This window comes from Toxotes jaculatrix, chromosome 1, assembly GCF_017976425.1.
Source record: "Toxotes jaculatrix isolate fToxJac2 chromosome 1, fToxJac2.pri, whole genome shotgun sequence".
Classification (NCBI taxonomy): domain Eukaryota; kingdom Metazoa; phylum Chordata; class Actinopteri; family Toxotidae; genus Toxotes; species Toxotes jaculatrix.
In genome coordinates, this window is record NC_054394.1 from 2,134,723 (window position 1) to 2,149,977 (window position 15,255).

General features: G+C 42.8%; 1 protein-coding gene across 2 annotated transcripts in view; it reads right to left on the reverse strand.

Moving 5' to 3' along the window:
* Positions 1-8,355: 8,355 nt before the first annotated feature.
* Positions 8,356-15,255, reverse strand: part of LOC121179337 (cell migration-inducing and hyaluronan-binding protein-like) — a 140,703-nt gene continuing 133,803 nt past the window's right edge. For both annotated transcript variants that reach the window (XM_041034128.1, XM_041034137.1), the window contains 6 exons: positions 13,977-14,162; positions 13,518-13,722; positions 13,328-13,414; positions 12,926-13,083; positions 12,648-12,748; positions 8,356-12,274 (listed from right to left, as the gene is read on the reverse strand). In XM_041034128.1, the coding sequence (XP_040890062.1) occupies positions 12,147-12,274; positions 12,648-12,748; positions 12,926-13,083; positions 13,328-13,414; positions 13,518-13,722; positions 13,977-14,162 (865 nt within the window). In that variant the 3' untranslated portion in view covers positions 8,356-12,146. The remainder of the gene's footprint in view (positions 12,275-12,647; positions 12,749-12,925; positions 13,084-13,327; positions 13,415-13,517; positions 13,723-13,976; positions 14,163-15,255) is intronic.

Sequence of the window (15,255 nt, forward strand, 5' to 3'; positions counted from 1 at the left end):
ATATTGACGCCTTACTGTACTATGACGTTTTCTGGCACATTTTGAGGTCATACTAAAGCATGACTTTTTTTGGCCCATTTTGACGCCTTACTATACTATGACGTTTTTTGGCACATTTTGACGTCTTAGTATACTATGACGTTTTTTGGCCCATTTTGACGCCTAACTACAATATGACGTTTTTTGGCCCATTTTGACGCCTAACTACAATATGACGTTTTTTGGCACATTTTGACACCTTACTATACGATGACGTTTTTTTGACCCATTTTGAGGCCCTACTATAGTATTATGTTTTTTGGCACATTTTGAGGTCATATTAAAGTATGATTTCTTTTGACCCATTTTGACGCCTTGCTAAACTATGACTTTTTTGGCCCATTTTGACGCTTTACTATGACTTTTTTTGGCACATTTTGAGGTCATACTAAAGCATGACGTTTTTTCCATTTTGACGCATTACTATACTATGATGTTTTTTTGGTACATTTTGAGGTCATACTAAAGTATGACTTTTTTTGGCCCATTTTGACGCCTTACTATAATATGACGTTTTTTGGCACATTTTGACGCCTTACCATACTATGACTTTTTTTGGCACATTTTGAGGGCAAACTAAAGTATGACTTTTCTTGGCCCATTTTGACGGCTTACCATACTATGACTTTTTTTGGCCCCTTTTGACGCCTTACTATACTATGATGTTTTTTGGCACATTTTGACGCTTTACCATACTTTGACTTTTTTTGGCCCATTTTGACGGCTTACTATACTATGACTTTTTTTGGCACATTTTGACGCCTTACCATATTATGATTTTTTTTGGCCCATTTTGACGGCTTACTATACTATGACGTTTTTTGGCCCATTTTGACGCCTTACCATACTATGACGTTTTTTGGCACATTTTGATGACTTACTATACTATGACGTTTTTTGGCACATTTTGAGGTCATACTAAAGTATGACTTTTTTTGGAACATTTTCACACCTTACTATACTATGACGTTTTTTGGCCTATTTTGACGCTTTACCATACTATGACTTTTTTTGGCCCATTTTGACGCCTTACCATACTATGAATTTTTTTGGCACATTTTGATGACTTACTATACTATGACGTTTTTTGGCACATTTTGAGGTCATACTAAAGTATGACTTTTTTTGGAACATTTTCACGCCTTAGTATACTATGACGTTTTTGGCCCATTTTGAGGTCATACTAAAGTATGACTTTTTTTGGAACATTTTCACACCTTACTATACTATGACGTTTTTTGGCCTATTTTGACGCTTTACCATACTATGACTTTTTTTGGCCCATTTTGACGGCTTACTATACTATGACGCTTTTTGGCACATTTTGAGGTCATACTAAAGTATGACGTTTTTTAGCATATTTTGAGTTCATACTAAAGTATGACCTTTTTGGCCCATTTTGACGTCTTACTATGCTATGACTTTTTTTGGCCCCTTTTGACGCCCTTTATACTATGACGTTTTTTGGCACATTTTGAGGTCATACTAAAGTATGACTTTTTTTGGCCCATTTTGACGCCTTATTATACTATGACGTTTTTTGGCACATTTTGACGCCTTACTATACTATGACTTTTTTTTGCACATTTTGAGGTCATACTATACTATGATGTTTTTTGGCACATTTTCAGGTCATATTAAAGTATGATTTTTTTTGGCCCATGTTGACGCTTTACTATACTATGACTTCTTTTGGCCCATTTTGACGCCTTACTATACTATGACATTTTTTGGCACATTTTGAGGTCATACTAAAGTATGACTTTTTTTGGCCCATTTTGACGCCTTACTATACTATGACATTTTTTGGTACATTTCGAGGTCATACTAAAGTATGACTTTTTTTGGCCCATTTTGACACCTTACTATACTATGATGTTTTTTAGCACATTTTCAGGTCATACTAAAGTATGATTTTTTTTGGCCCATGTTGACGCTTTACTATACTATGACTTCTTTTGGGCCATTTTGACGCCTTACTATACTATGACGTTTTTTTGCCCATTTTGACGCCTTAATATACTATGACGTTTTTTGGCACATTTTGACGCCTTACTATACTATGACTTTTTTTTGCACATTTTGAGGTCATACTATACTATGATGTTTTTTGGCACATTTTCAGGTCATATTAAAGTATGATTTTTTTTGGCCCATGTTGACGCTTTACTATACTATGACTTCTTTTGGCCCATTTTGACGCCTTACTATACTATGACATTTTTTGGCACATTTTGAGGTCATACTAAAGTATGACTTTTTTTGGCCCATTTTGACGCCTTACTATACTATGACGTTTTTTGGTACATTTCGAGGTCATACTAAAGTATGACTTTTTTTGGCCCATTTTGACACCTTACTATACTATGATGTTTTTTAGCACATTTTCAGGTCATACTAAAGTATGATTTTTTTTGGCCCATGTTGACGCTTTACTATACTATGACTTATTTTGGGCCATTTTGACGCCTTACTATACTATGACGTTTTTTTGCCCATTTTGACGCCTTAATATACTATGACGTTTTTTGGCCCATTTTGATGTCATACTAAAGTATGACTTTTTTTGGCCCATTTTGATGGCTTACTATACTATGATGTTTTTTGGCCCATTTTGACGCCTTACTATACTATGACGTTTTTTGGCACATTTTGATTTCATACTAAAGTATGACTTTTTTTGGCCCATTTTGACGCCTTACTATTGTATGACGTTTTTTGGCTGTTATGCTTGAGCAGGGAGACGTGAAATGTGGGGTGAATGCGCAGAGACCGGGGAAGTTTTAAACGGACAGAGACAGGATTAATTATTTTCTCCACCTCAAAAGGACCAATACACTTGGGAGCCAGTTTTTTAGACTCAGTCTTTAAGGGGATGTCTTTTGCAGAAAGCCAAACCATTTTTTCCAGGGGTGTAGTTAGGGGGCAGCTTCCAACTCCTGATTGGCCCTCTCTGTTTGACCATTGGACTGAGGGTGGAAACCCGAAGAGAGGCTGACTCTGGCACCCAGGGAGCTGCAGAAGGCCTTCCAGACTTGGGAGGTGAATTGGGGACCTCTGTCAGAGACAATATCTGAAGGGATTCCGTGGAGTGTGAATACATGTGAGACTAGGGTGTCTGCGGTCTCACGGGCAGAGGGGAGCTTGGGTAAGGGAATGAAATGGGTGGATTTGGAGAAGCGATCGATGACTGTGAGGATGGTGGTGTGACTGTGGGAGGGAGGTAAGCCAATGACAAAGTCTATTGCAATGTGTGACCATGGGCGGTGAGGAACAGAAAGGGGTAGGAGTTTTCCAGCAGGGGATCGATGGGTGGACTTGTTCCTGGAACAGGTAGGGCAAGCTGCAATGTACTCCCGGGTATCAGCCTCCAGAGAAGACCACCAGAAGTGGCTTTGGAGAAGAGCGAGGGTCCTCTTGATTCCTGGATGGCAGAACATTTTGGAGTTGTGTGCCCACTGGAGGACTGAGGAGCGGACAGACCGGGGAACATAGTGCTTTCCAGGGGGACCAGTGCCAGGGTCAGGCTCGTCCAGCAGAGCAGAATGCAACCCAGTCTCAAATGGCCAAGTCAAGGCTCCTATCACGCAGGAAGTTGGCAAAATGGTATCAGGAGTGGGTTTGGAGTCAGCTTCAAAATGACGGGAGAGGGCGTCAGGTTTAAGGTTTTTTGAGCCCGGCGGTGATGGTGAACCTGAATCGACCAAAGAAAAGTGCCCAGCGAGCCTGTCGAGAATTCAATCTCTTAGCCGACTGCAAGTGCGCTAGATTCTTATGGTCGGTCCACACTACAAAAGGCTGCTCAGCCCCCTCCAACCAGTGCCGCCACTCCTCCAAGGCCAACTTTACTGCCAGGAGTTCTCTGTTGCCTACATCATAGTTGCGCTCCGCCGGGGAGAGACGCCGAGAGAAGAAGGCACAAGGGTGCAGTTTCTGGTCGGCGGAGGACCTCTGGGAGAGGACGGCCCCCATGCCCACATCAGAGGCATCCACTTCCACGAAGAACTGGAGAGCAGGGTCAGGTTGGGTCAGGATAGGAGCAGAAGTGAACCATCTCTTGAGGAGGGTGAACGCCTGTTCTGCTTCAGACGTCCACTGGAAAGGGATAGAGATTGAGGTTAGACTGGTTAAAGGTGCGGCTATGGTACTGTAACTCCGAATGAATCCACGGTAGAAGTTTGCAAACCACACAAACCTTTGAAGCTGTTTACGGTTGGTTGGAGTGGGCCACTCCACCACAGCTTGGATCTTGCTGGGATCAGCTTGAACCTGGCCTTGCTTAATGATGAATCCCAGGAAGGAGACTGTGTCTGTGTGAAACTCACATTTCTCTGCCTTTACATACAGCCGGTTTTCCAGGAGTCTCTGCAGAACTTGGCGAACGTGTTCATGGTGTTGCTGAGGATCTTTAGAAAAGATTAGAATGTCATCTAGATAGACAAAGACAAATCGGTTCAAAAAGTCTCTTAACACATCATTTACCAGAGTTTGGAAAACGGCTGGTGCATTGGTTAATCCGAAGGGCATCACTAGGTATTCATAATGGCCGAGGGGGGTGTTGAAGGCCGTCTTCCATTCATCCCCCTCTCGGATTCTTACCAGATGGTATGCGTTGCGAAGGTCCAGTTTGGTGAAGATGCAGGATCCATGCAGAGACTCAAAGGCGGATGAGATGAGGGGCAGCGGGTATTTGTTTTTAAGGGTTATGTTATTGAGCTCCTTGTAATCAATGCAGGGGCGGAGAGTCTTATCTTTCTTTTCCACAAAGAAAAAGCCGGCCCCCAGGGGAGAGGAAGATGGACGAATTATTCCAGCTTGAAGAGAGTCCTGTATGTAGTTCTCCATCGCCTCCCACTCTGGTTTCGACATGTTATATAACCTGCCAGAGGGGAGAGATGAGCCAGGGATCAGGTCTATGGGGCAGTCGTATGGTCTGTGTGGTGGAAGGGATAGAGCCTTGCTCTTGCTGAAAACCTCCCCAAGGTCATGGTATTCGGGGGGCACGGTGGAATGATCTGGCAGGTCGGTAGTGGTAGGAGAGTGGAGGCTAACAGAGGGTGGAAGAGCAGAGTGAACGCAAGATTGGTGACAGTGGATTGACCAGTTTGTAACCTTACCCGCTGCCCAGTCGATATGGGGGTTATGGGTCTTGAGCCAGGGATGTCCAAGAACCAGAGGAGTTTGGGGAGCAGAAAAAAACAGGAAGCTGATCCTCTCGTGGTGGTTGCCTGAAAGAACTAAGTGCAGTGGTTCAGTTTAATGACTTTAGCCATTGAGGGCACAGACGGGGATGGATCCAGAGAGGGGCTCCACCTTAATTCCAGCTTGTCGGATCAATTCCAAGTCCAGGAGGTTCTGCTCAGCTCCGGAATCCACCAGAGCCCAGAGGGGAAGAGGCTGATGGAGCTGCAGGGATGCTTGGAGTAGCAGTCTAGGGAGATTTTGGGGATAGATAGCAGATTCGCCCACCAGACTCCCTATTTGAACTGGTGGGCAGGGGAGTTTGGGCGAGTGGGACAAGATGAGATGAGGTGGCCTGCCTTGCCATAGTACAGACATTCACCAGCTCGTAAATGACGCTGGCATTCTTCAGGGGTTAGGCGGGTCCGACCCAGCTGCATGGGTTCCTCTGCAGGAGGAGATGGGACCAGGACAGGGGTAGCGGTGGAGGAAGATGAGAAGCTGGTTCCAGGCTTGCGAGGTTCCGTTGTGATGTTGAGCGGGGGGGGGGGGGTCTGGCTGCACGTTCTCACTAACGCTCTCTCAGTCTTGAATCTAGGCGGATGGTAAGTGAGACAAGATCGTTAAAGGACTCAGGTTCATCTCTAGCTGCCAATTTATCCTTAAGCTGCTCACACAGGCCGTTGATGTAACCAGCACGGAGCGCTGCCTCATTCCACCCGGCCTCCACCGCCAGAGTGATCTGTTACGAAAGTCTATTAATCGGGCCGTGGACCCAAAAGCGGACAGGCAGGGAGTTAGAGGATTAAACCAGTTTATTTTTAGCTCTTTGCAAACAGAGGATGAATCGATGAGAAGAGACGGGACGAAGGAAGGATTCCTGGGCAGCGAGGGAGAGTCGGCTGGAGCGGCGAGGAATGAGGATGTGGGGGAAGAAACCAGAGGAAACTGTGAGAGGAGAGAGCACACTGGTTAGAGGGGGCCCGGAGTACAGAGTTCAAAAAAGGTTGGTATATTTACAAAAAATGTTTTCTAGGAATCAAGCTCAGAGTCTAGTCACCGCGAGAGATGACGGAACGAACTGGCGAGGAAGGACAGGAACGCCGAGCCTCTTATATTTTCAGAGGGGACTGATTGCGTCCAGATTGCGCACGTCAGCCAGAGCTGGAGGCAGGAGTGGGGAGGAGCCGCCCAGGAATCTACCAACAGAAAACACACCCACACCAAAGACACACAGCCACACAAGCACACAGAGAGGAAAACAAAAGGAGAAAAACAACCAAAAACCCCAGAGGCAGCCAAGCTGCCTCACAAGATTGGCACATTTTGAGGTCATACTAAAGTATGACTTTTTTTGGCCCATTTTGACGCCTTACTATACGATGACGTTTTTTGGCCCATTTTGACGCCTTACTATACTATGACGTTTTTTGGCACATTTTGAGGTCATACTATACTATGACGTTTTTTTGGCCCATTTTGAGGTCATACTAAAGTATGACTTTTTTTGGCCCATTTTGACGCCTTACTATACTGTGACTTCTTTGGCCCATTTTGACACCTTACTATACTATGACGTTTTTTGGCACATTTTGAGGTCATACTAAAGTATGACTTTTTTTGGCCCATTTTGACGCCTTACTATACTATGAAGTTTTTTTGCACATTTTGAGGTCATACTAAAGTATGACTTTTTTTGGCCCATTTTGACGCCTTACTATACTATGACTTTTTTTGGCACATTTTGAGGTCATACTAAAGTATGACTTTTTTTGGCCCATTTTGACACCTTACTATACCATGACGTTTTTTGGCACATTTTGAGGTCATACTAAAGTATGACTTTTTTTGGCCCATTTTGACGCCTTACTATACTATGACTTTTTTTTGGGCCCATTTTAACGCCTTACTATACTATGACGTTTTTTGGCACATTTTGTATGCATGTATTTATGTATGTATGTATGTTTTTTTACAACAGCTATTTTCTATTTTCTTAGTTTATTCTCTTATTCTACTGTTGGAATAGTGCTTATTTAATCTTGTTCTGGCCATATTGGTCTCTTACTTATATTTTTCTTTCACTTACTGTACTGTACCCCTGCTGTTGCTAAATGCAATTTTTCCACTGAGGGACTAATACTCATAGTAGGGCTATGGCATAGTAAGGGATGGCTCAGAGTCACCTCAACCATCCCTTAGTTATGCTGCTATAGGCCTGAGCTGCTGGGGCACCTCCTATGATTGTCTGCACACCTCTTCTATTCTCTCTTTCTCTCCCCAAACCCACTCTCACATTTATTAACCTTTATTACATGGGGGGGTTGGATTCAAATATTTTGAACTTTGGGCCAAACAACACTGACCATTGGGGCTGCAGCCAGATGCTGTTGACCACTGCTTGGACGGAAAGATGGACAAAAAAACTAATTATTTGTTTTTTTTTCTTTCCAGAACTGTGCAACAATTGAAGACAAAAAGATGTTTGAATGGCAAAGGAGTGGTAGGCACTGTGGTAGACACTGTGGCGCAATACCCTTGTTTTTCCCCTGTGAAGTGAATAAGCCTTTACGGCCACTTGAACAACATCTTCTAGATACACTGTTACTGTATGACCTCTGTTGTTTTCTTCCCTTCTTTATCCTATTATTTCTTTGTTTCTTTCTTATTTCTTTCTTTTCCCCCTTTTTGTATATTGTTTGCATATATCATATCATGAAAACCTTTGTCCAACTTTGTTGGAGTGGACAGAGACAAACTGTTCATCATCATTTATTTCTGTACAAAAGTCCTCAAAGAAATTCAAAGTCATGGAGTTTCGTCACTTTACAAGCCCAAGCCACATATACAACACATCCATTTGATGTACAGTTATTACAAGCCAACTATACCATATGAGTCATATGCATGTATGCTGTGAGTGTCTGCTACAAATCTTTTAAAATGGAGCTATAATGTTTCTTACATACAGTGTACGTACAGGACAGTGAGAACATTACAACTCAAAAGATGTCCCTTGCAGATTTCGGATCGACTGTGTCTGTACAATAAATAAGTATAAAATATATCTCTTAGCAATCTGTGGATTTTTAAAAACACATTAAACATACAAAACACTAAATTACCGCTACAACCTCCGAAAAAAGACCAGCTATTTCGGCAAAGGGAGGGGAAATGTTTTTTTTTTTTTCTGGCCAGATTGGAACAAAGATTTCTCTGTCATTTTGAAATGGGGAAATTGCACATTTTAAAACTCCCTGATTTAACATTCACTGGATATTTGAATCTTTTGTATCGTTATGGGCTTCTTGCTGGTTTACTCCAAAAAACACAGACAAATGAATCACAAACACTGATGATGTGAAAAATACATGGGAGGAAAACATCACAATATCAAGAGAGCGAGAGCTCGGAATGAAACGGAGCAAGTCAACAACCACTGGTCTGGATGCAGAGCAAGGAATGTTTTTGTTCTTTTTTTTCTTCTTTCTCTCTTTTCTCTCTTTAAACAGTTTAGTCAAACAAGCCAGGAGAGTAAACCCACTCAACTCCTAAATCTGTCACATGTCACAGAGACCTACATGGGGAGGATGATCGGTGATGCACACACATTTTACATGCGTTTGATTAGCCAGCTCACACTTTCTTAGTATTTGTACCCTCTGTTCATTTAGAAGCTTTGCATTTGCATCATAAATTGCCAGCAACCATGGCTGACACTGTGGAGGTCCATGGGAGAATTGGCCAGTAGTTAGTAATTCACAGATATCAAACAACCAGGCCAGAAAAAACAGACTCTAGAAAACGATTGAGGTTAAATGATCAGTGTGAAAGTGAATAATCAAAAATCTCAGGTTCATTTCCAAATGAAGGGCCGGTCTCCCACGAACTTCAATCATACACAGATCTTTGTAATAGCAATTTATGTTTATGTCAAGTGCTCCAATGCAGGAAGTTGTGAAAAAAACTGAGCTGTCAAATTAACTGTGGACTGAAACTGATTAAAAATGTGTCTCAGTCAAACTGTTTGCTTTGTAACTTTCATGCTAAAGAAGGTTGTTTGAGGACAAACTGAATGTCTGAACCTCTTTGCCCTGATCATGGACAGATTATGAGACTCAAGGCATGTAAAAGACACGTTTTCACATTATCATAGACTCTCACACCTCCTACATAGGAGGAAGACACCAAGACTTGAAAAAGACATGAGCCATCCATTTATATTCCTTTTGTACTAGCTTTGTGTCTCAGTGACATTTTGCAGGCCAACCTGAACTCTGAGACACACACACACAAACAAACAAACAAACAAGACTGGATGGCCTTTTTGTGTCCTTTACATTTCTTTTGGTAATTTTGCATCTGTTTGTAGTTGTTCTGCTTCATTTTGTGTCTCTTTGTGTCCTTTTGCATCTATTTATGGTCATTTTGTGGTTGTTTGATTGATAGGTCCCTGGCCCTGTGCCTGGTATGCCCCTTCAGTAATCCATCCATGACCATGATCTTTGTACCTTATCTCTAGTTTTCTCAAGTTATGGCACTGAAAATATTGGAGATTTGTTAATTATAACTTAATCAGGTTGTATTGCTAATACAAAATATCTACATATGATTGTCCTTGGTAGGTGGTTAGATTGATTTGTAACTCCAGCTACCCCAGAGCCTCTGCCTACAACTGTAACAGACTTTGCTACCGGTTAGACATCATACCCCAAACTATTTTAACATCTCACTGTGGAACCAAGCAGGAGGCCCTGGGAGTCTGAAGCAGTCACTAATATAACAAATTTGATTTTCAGTGGAGAGAGCATGTGCTTGTGAATTATGCATGGCGGGGACTGAGTTGGGGGCAGAACAAGATATTTTTCCTACACTCCACACTTGGGCCTCCCTTGTGGGTGGTTAGCCTAAATAATTGAAACCTCACATTGTCTTATAAACCATGCCCACTAGGTGCAGACCCAGGTGCTCCCCTATGAGCTGGAGTCATTTGAACTGGTACAGGCATGTGATTTGGAAGAATGTCAGGTACATCCAAAAGGAAGGAGGCACCAGAACAGATCCAGAACATGCTAGAATATGTATATATCCCATCTGCCACGGGAAGGCTTCGGGATTACCAGAAGTGCTGGAGGATGTGGCTAGAGAGAGGGGCATCTGGACTACTTTGCTCATCCTCCTGCCAACGTGATCCTGACCAGAGAAGGACGTATGGACTACCCATTCCAGCTAATAAAAGACCAGACAAAAACCCTTTGTGACTTGAGGATTCAAAAACTTCCAAAAGATCCAATTTTGAAAATGTCCCTGTCTTGGTGAGCAGCTCCAAGCTATGTGAGCACTCTAATTCCGCAGCTAAAACCCTGGGTTTGAACTCTCTGTGTCTCAGTCTTTTTTCATTTCTCACACAACTACTTCCATCAGTTTCTGTGTCAGCAAACAAATATAACACCAGTAATATTTGTTTGCCAAGAAAGTGTGTATCATTATTCCCATTGAAAGAATTATTATACCTTGATCCTCTCCATGAAGAGAGGCTTTATGCTGCACCTTTAAAGGGGCCATCAGGAACAGCTAAAAAGACGTTTGCCTTCAGATGTGATCAAATAACATTTACAAACTAGTCTACACTAGATGAATGTTCCCTCCTTGGTCACAGGGTTAACCAGAGGCAACATAGATTCAGTATCCCCCGATGCTCACAGCTGGTAAAGTGAAACCACTGTGTCCAAAAGTGCCAGCCACTAAAAACAAGCAACAATTTTAGTAGCTTTCAAAAAGTTAAAATCCCACTCAGTCAAACCAGCGATTTGCCAGTGTGGAGGTGTGAAAGCAGGCACATCTCTAAAGCTCTTGTTTTTCCAGTCTTTATACAATTCTGTCACTTCTTGTGTAAAAAATGCCTGCAAGACCTTTAACGTATTTCCGGAGAGAATGACCAAAGGTGTGTGCCAATACAACCATTGGCACGTCCACCATCAGGTGTGACTGTTCATGTTGCCTTTAGACATGTGCGGTTTAACTCGTTCATTCCAAGCATAGCCCAAACTAAAGACCATCATTTAACAGCATCGTTCAACAGTCCCATCTAACAATGACACCAAAGGGTATCAACACTCTTGCTGTAGATGTCAGAGTGCTGGGGTAAACCAATAACAAAGTCAGTTAGATAACAGACTGCGTACAGATGATTAAAGATTGGACTGTGTTCAGCCCCGGTTTTGATGCCAAAGCTCTACTAGCTGTTGCTTGGGAAGAGGCAGTTAAGGTTTTTGGCTTTTTCTGAGTTAATAAGCCTACTGAATAATTTAGCAAACAGGCCAATGTTAATGTCAGCATGAAACTAAGTTAATGTCCATGACCAAACCCTATGGTTACTTTAGCTGGCAAGCTAACATTATGTAAACATAATAACAATGTTAGTGACACAATGATAGTGTTCAGTCAGACACAGAACCAGTACCAATCTTATCTATTAATGTCTGTGGAGACAACCAAGTTTCTGCAAACACCATTGGTTGTTCTGAGCCATTGTTGCTAAATCGCTGAAGACCTCCTACATGGCTGCCACAGGGTGTGCTGTCACTTTAAAGCGCTGTACTGATGGTGGCTCTCTTACACAGATACAGTTCATCGTGGGCAGTGCTGGCTCTGGGAAAAGGTCTTCCCCCTTTTCAACACACTGAATCACACCATTTTTTCTGACCACCAAACCCACTTGATCCTGGACCAATGGCTTGGAGCAACCGGCTCTTCAGTGCTGGAAGTGTGTGTGTGTGTGTGTGTGTTAGTGTGTGTCAGTGTATGCATATTTTTTTTTTTGTTTGTTTTTGGGGGGGATGGGGGGTGGGGGGTGGGAGTGGGTATATGTGTCAGTATCTGGGGCTACATGGTCTCTTGGCTTTCCTCCCCACTCCGCCTGCCACTCATAGTTTCATCTTGTGCACCACGGGGACAGGCAGGACCTGATGGACCTTGGCTCGCTCAGTGTCCACCTCCAGATGCACCCAGTCAGGGTGGAAGGAGCCCTTGAACCCCACAAATGCCAGCTTATCTGCAGGGAGGCCAAATGACATTAAAGAGAAATAATCAGTGTCAGCTTTTTTTCCCCCCGCAATTCCCTGCCTCACATTTAGCACAGTGCTACCAGTGTGAAGAAGCCTCAGAGGGCTGCAATTCATAATGCCGCACTTTTTTCTTTGTACCACAGCACATACATCATACAGGCTGGTTACAATTTACATTTCATTAAATCTTTTGTGACACATGGTTAAAACTGTCAAAATTGTGAAAAAATGAAACAACGGCTCCATCTACTGCATTTCTGTTGAAAATGATGTTTTATCCAAAAGCATTCGAGGTAGAGTACACTCGTGCTAAAATGCTCCACTTTGACCATAGACCTTGGTACAGACATAATTAGTTACCTTTCAATTTGATGCTTTTGTCTGCTCCAAGTTTCTCCAGGACTTTAGTCCAGGATCCTCTGGTAACCAGACGGCCCTTAGACGTCATGAGAACGACAGAGCTAGAGAAAGAGTGGGAGACAGCACATCATTTTAGGGTTCACATTTAGCTGATAGTAGCTGCGTGTGCCTTTAAGCTCACAATCTGCCACAACATGGTGGTAAAACATCATGAAGAATCTTGAACAGTGGTATTTTTAGTGCAGCTGGATCGGAGCAGCAGAGGAGCAGCATCTTACCCGTCTCTCAGTCCACTGACGTAGTTGTCTATCTGTGCAGGGATGCCCTGTAGAATGGAGTTCCTGAAGCCTTTGCTCTCCACCACCGTCCCATCATGCCCGTCAATTACTGTCAGCTGCACCCCGTCTTCTGCTTGGTACAGCTTCCTCCCGTTCACCTGTCACAACAGAGTCCGCCAATTACTCGACAGTTGTGACAGCACTGCACTCTTAGGTAAAATCACTAACTCAGCTACTTTTAGCGGTTTGACTAACTGTACTCTGGTTTGTTTACTTCAGCAAGTGCATAAAGAACTGCAATAATCCATGCGTGAAGCAGTCAAACCAATTTCTGCTCAGTAACAGTCTAAGTTGTTCAATCAAAGCGACTGTAACTGTTTTACTGAATGAGACTGACGATACCTCAGTAAAGGCAAAGTCCTCCTTGATGTGGAAGAAGCGGGTGTTATAGGACTCCAGTTTGACCTCCAGGAAGTGGTCTGGTGAGTGCTGAGAAGGAAAAAGCAAAGGAACAGAGGTGTGATTAATACACAGGAGAAATTTAAAGTTACACACACACACACATACACACACCACCACCACTTCTCCTCACCTGCTTGGCATTAGGTATCTTTTTGGGCATGGGTACATCAACAATGGGCAGCTCGGTGTGTCGGGGGTAGGCCTTGGCCATGCAGTTGCTGGGAGGACTGCCTTTAGGGATGGTAGCTGTGATCTTCACCCTCTCACAACCCTTGACAGAGCAGAAGGCAAACTTCTCCTTGTCGTTCTGGGCCTTTACCTTCAGGAAGAGCAGGCTGCAGGCAATCCACACAGTGAAACTTTAGATGTCACACTTTGCAACCACAGAAAAAAAAGACAGTGAAACACAGATTTATCTGTGCTAACATATGAAATTATTGTACTGAGGACATAAAGTTGTGTATTGTGTCATTTTTCTGGCCATATGGTGACTTGTACGCCCAGTGTTAACTGTCCTTTTAGCTGTGCTTTGGTTCCAGCAATTCCTGAAAAAAATACTCTTTAAACTGTTCGTGTCACAGTGTCTGACCCGGTGTCTTCTTCCCAGTAGTAGTATCCTCTGGTCGGGTGGGAGTGATGGATCTTCTCCCTCTGTGTCGTCCTGATGAAGACGCCCGTCTTGCGGGTCTGTTTGGTCAGGCGATTGTGGATGTCGGAGATGACGGTGAAAGTGGTGCCTTGTGGGTAGCAGAGGCCCACGTTGATCCAGTCATTTCTGACGCACAACAAACAGAGCAGTAAAAAGTAAGTACTGATGTCATTTCACAGCAAATCTCCAATTCAAAATTCATTGTAACAGCACACACCTGATTGTTTCTACCTTTATTTAATCAGGTGAATATCACATGAATTGTGAATAGAGTTGAACTAGTTGATTAATGGATAAATAGAAAAATAACTCTACAAATGTAACAAAATAATTAACATGTAAAACATTTGAAAGAACAATGTAAAACATACTCTCCACTGTGAGGATGTATAAGTTTTTACTGTCAGCTGGACAAAACAAGATGTGAAGACACTGGTCTATGGGGAACTGTGATCTAAATCAGTGCAAACAATACTCAAAGATCTTGCACACTGCAATTACTAGACAAGCATACAAGTGAGTCATAGCTTTCACTTTATCTTCATATCTAAATTATGCATTAGCAGTCAAACAACTACACATCTTGCATCTTTATACACTGCTCTAAGTGGCTGTGCAGCATACAGGATGTCGTTATATGCATTTTAACTGAGGATTATTCAAACTAAATGACCAAATTTAACCTCTGTCTTCATAAAACCCTGAATGTTGTTTATCAGTGAAGCAAAACTTCAAATCAGCAGGAGGTGACTTCATTTTTAATATATCATACTGAACAATGCAAGACAGGATGACTCATCATACCATTTTCAGTCAGTATATCCTTATAAAACAGGCAACAGCTGTTTTCAGACAAAAATAAACAAATCATATTTCAGCTCTTTCTGCAGTGTCAGTCTCACTTGCTGTATTCCTCTGTGGCCTGTAGATGGGGCCATTGCTGTACGAACCATCCACCATCAACCATGGAAATGTACTGCTTTGGCTCCACACTGTCCCTGTCAGGGTGGACTCAGACTATGGGGAATAGCTGACATGCTTGAAATGACAACCAGCACCAAGTGAGGCTCTCCCCATTTCTGTGGTAAATCCTCATAAATAACAGGAGTGAGAGGAGTGAGAAGAAATGAGCTGACGGCCTCTGTTTGGAAGGCAGAGTGCAAGGAGGACATTGGTATCTGATGATCCACTATACGATTCATCATGCTTTGTCCCTCTT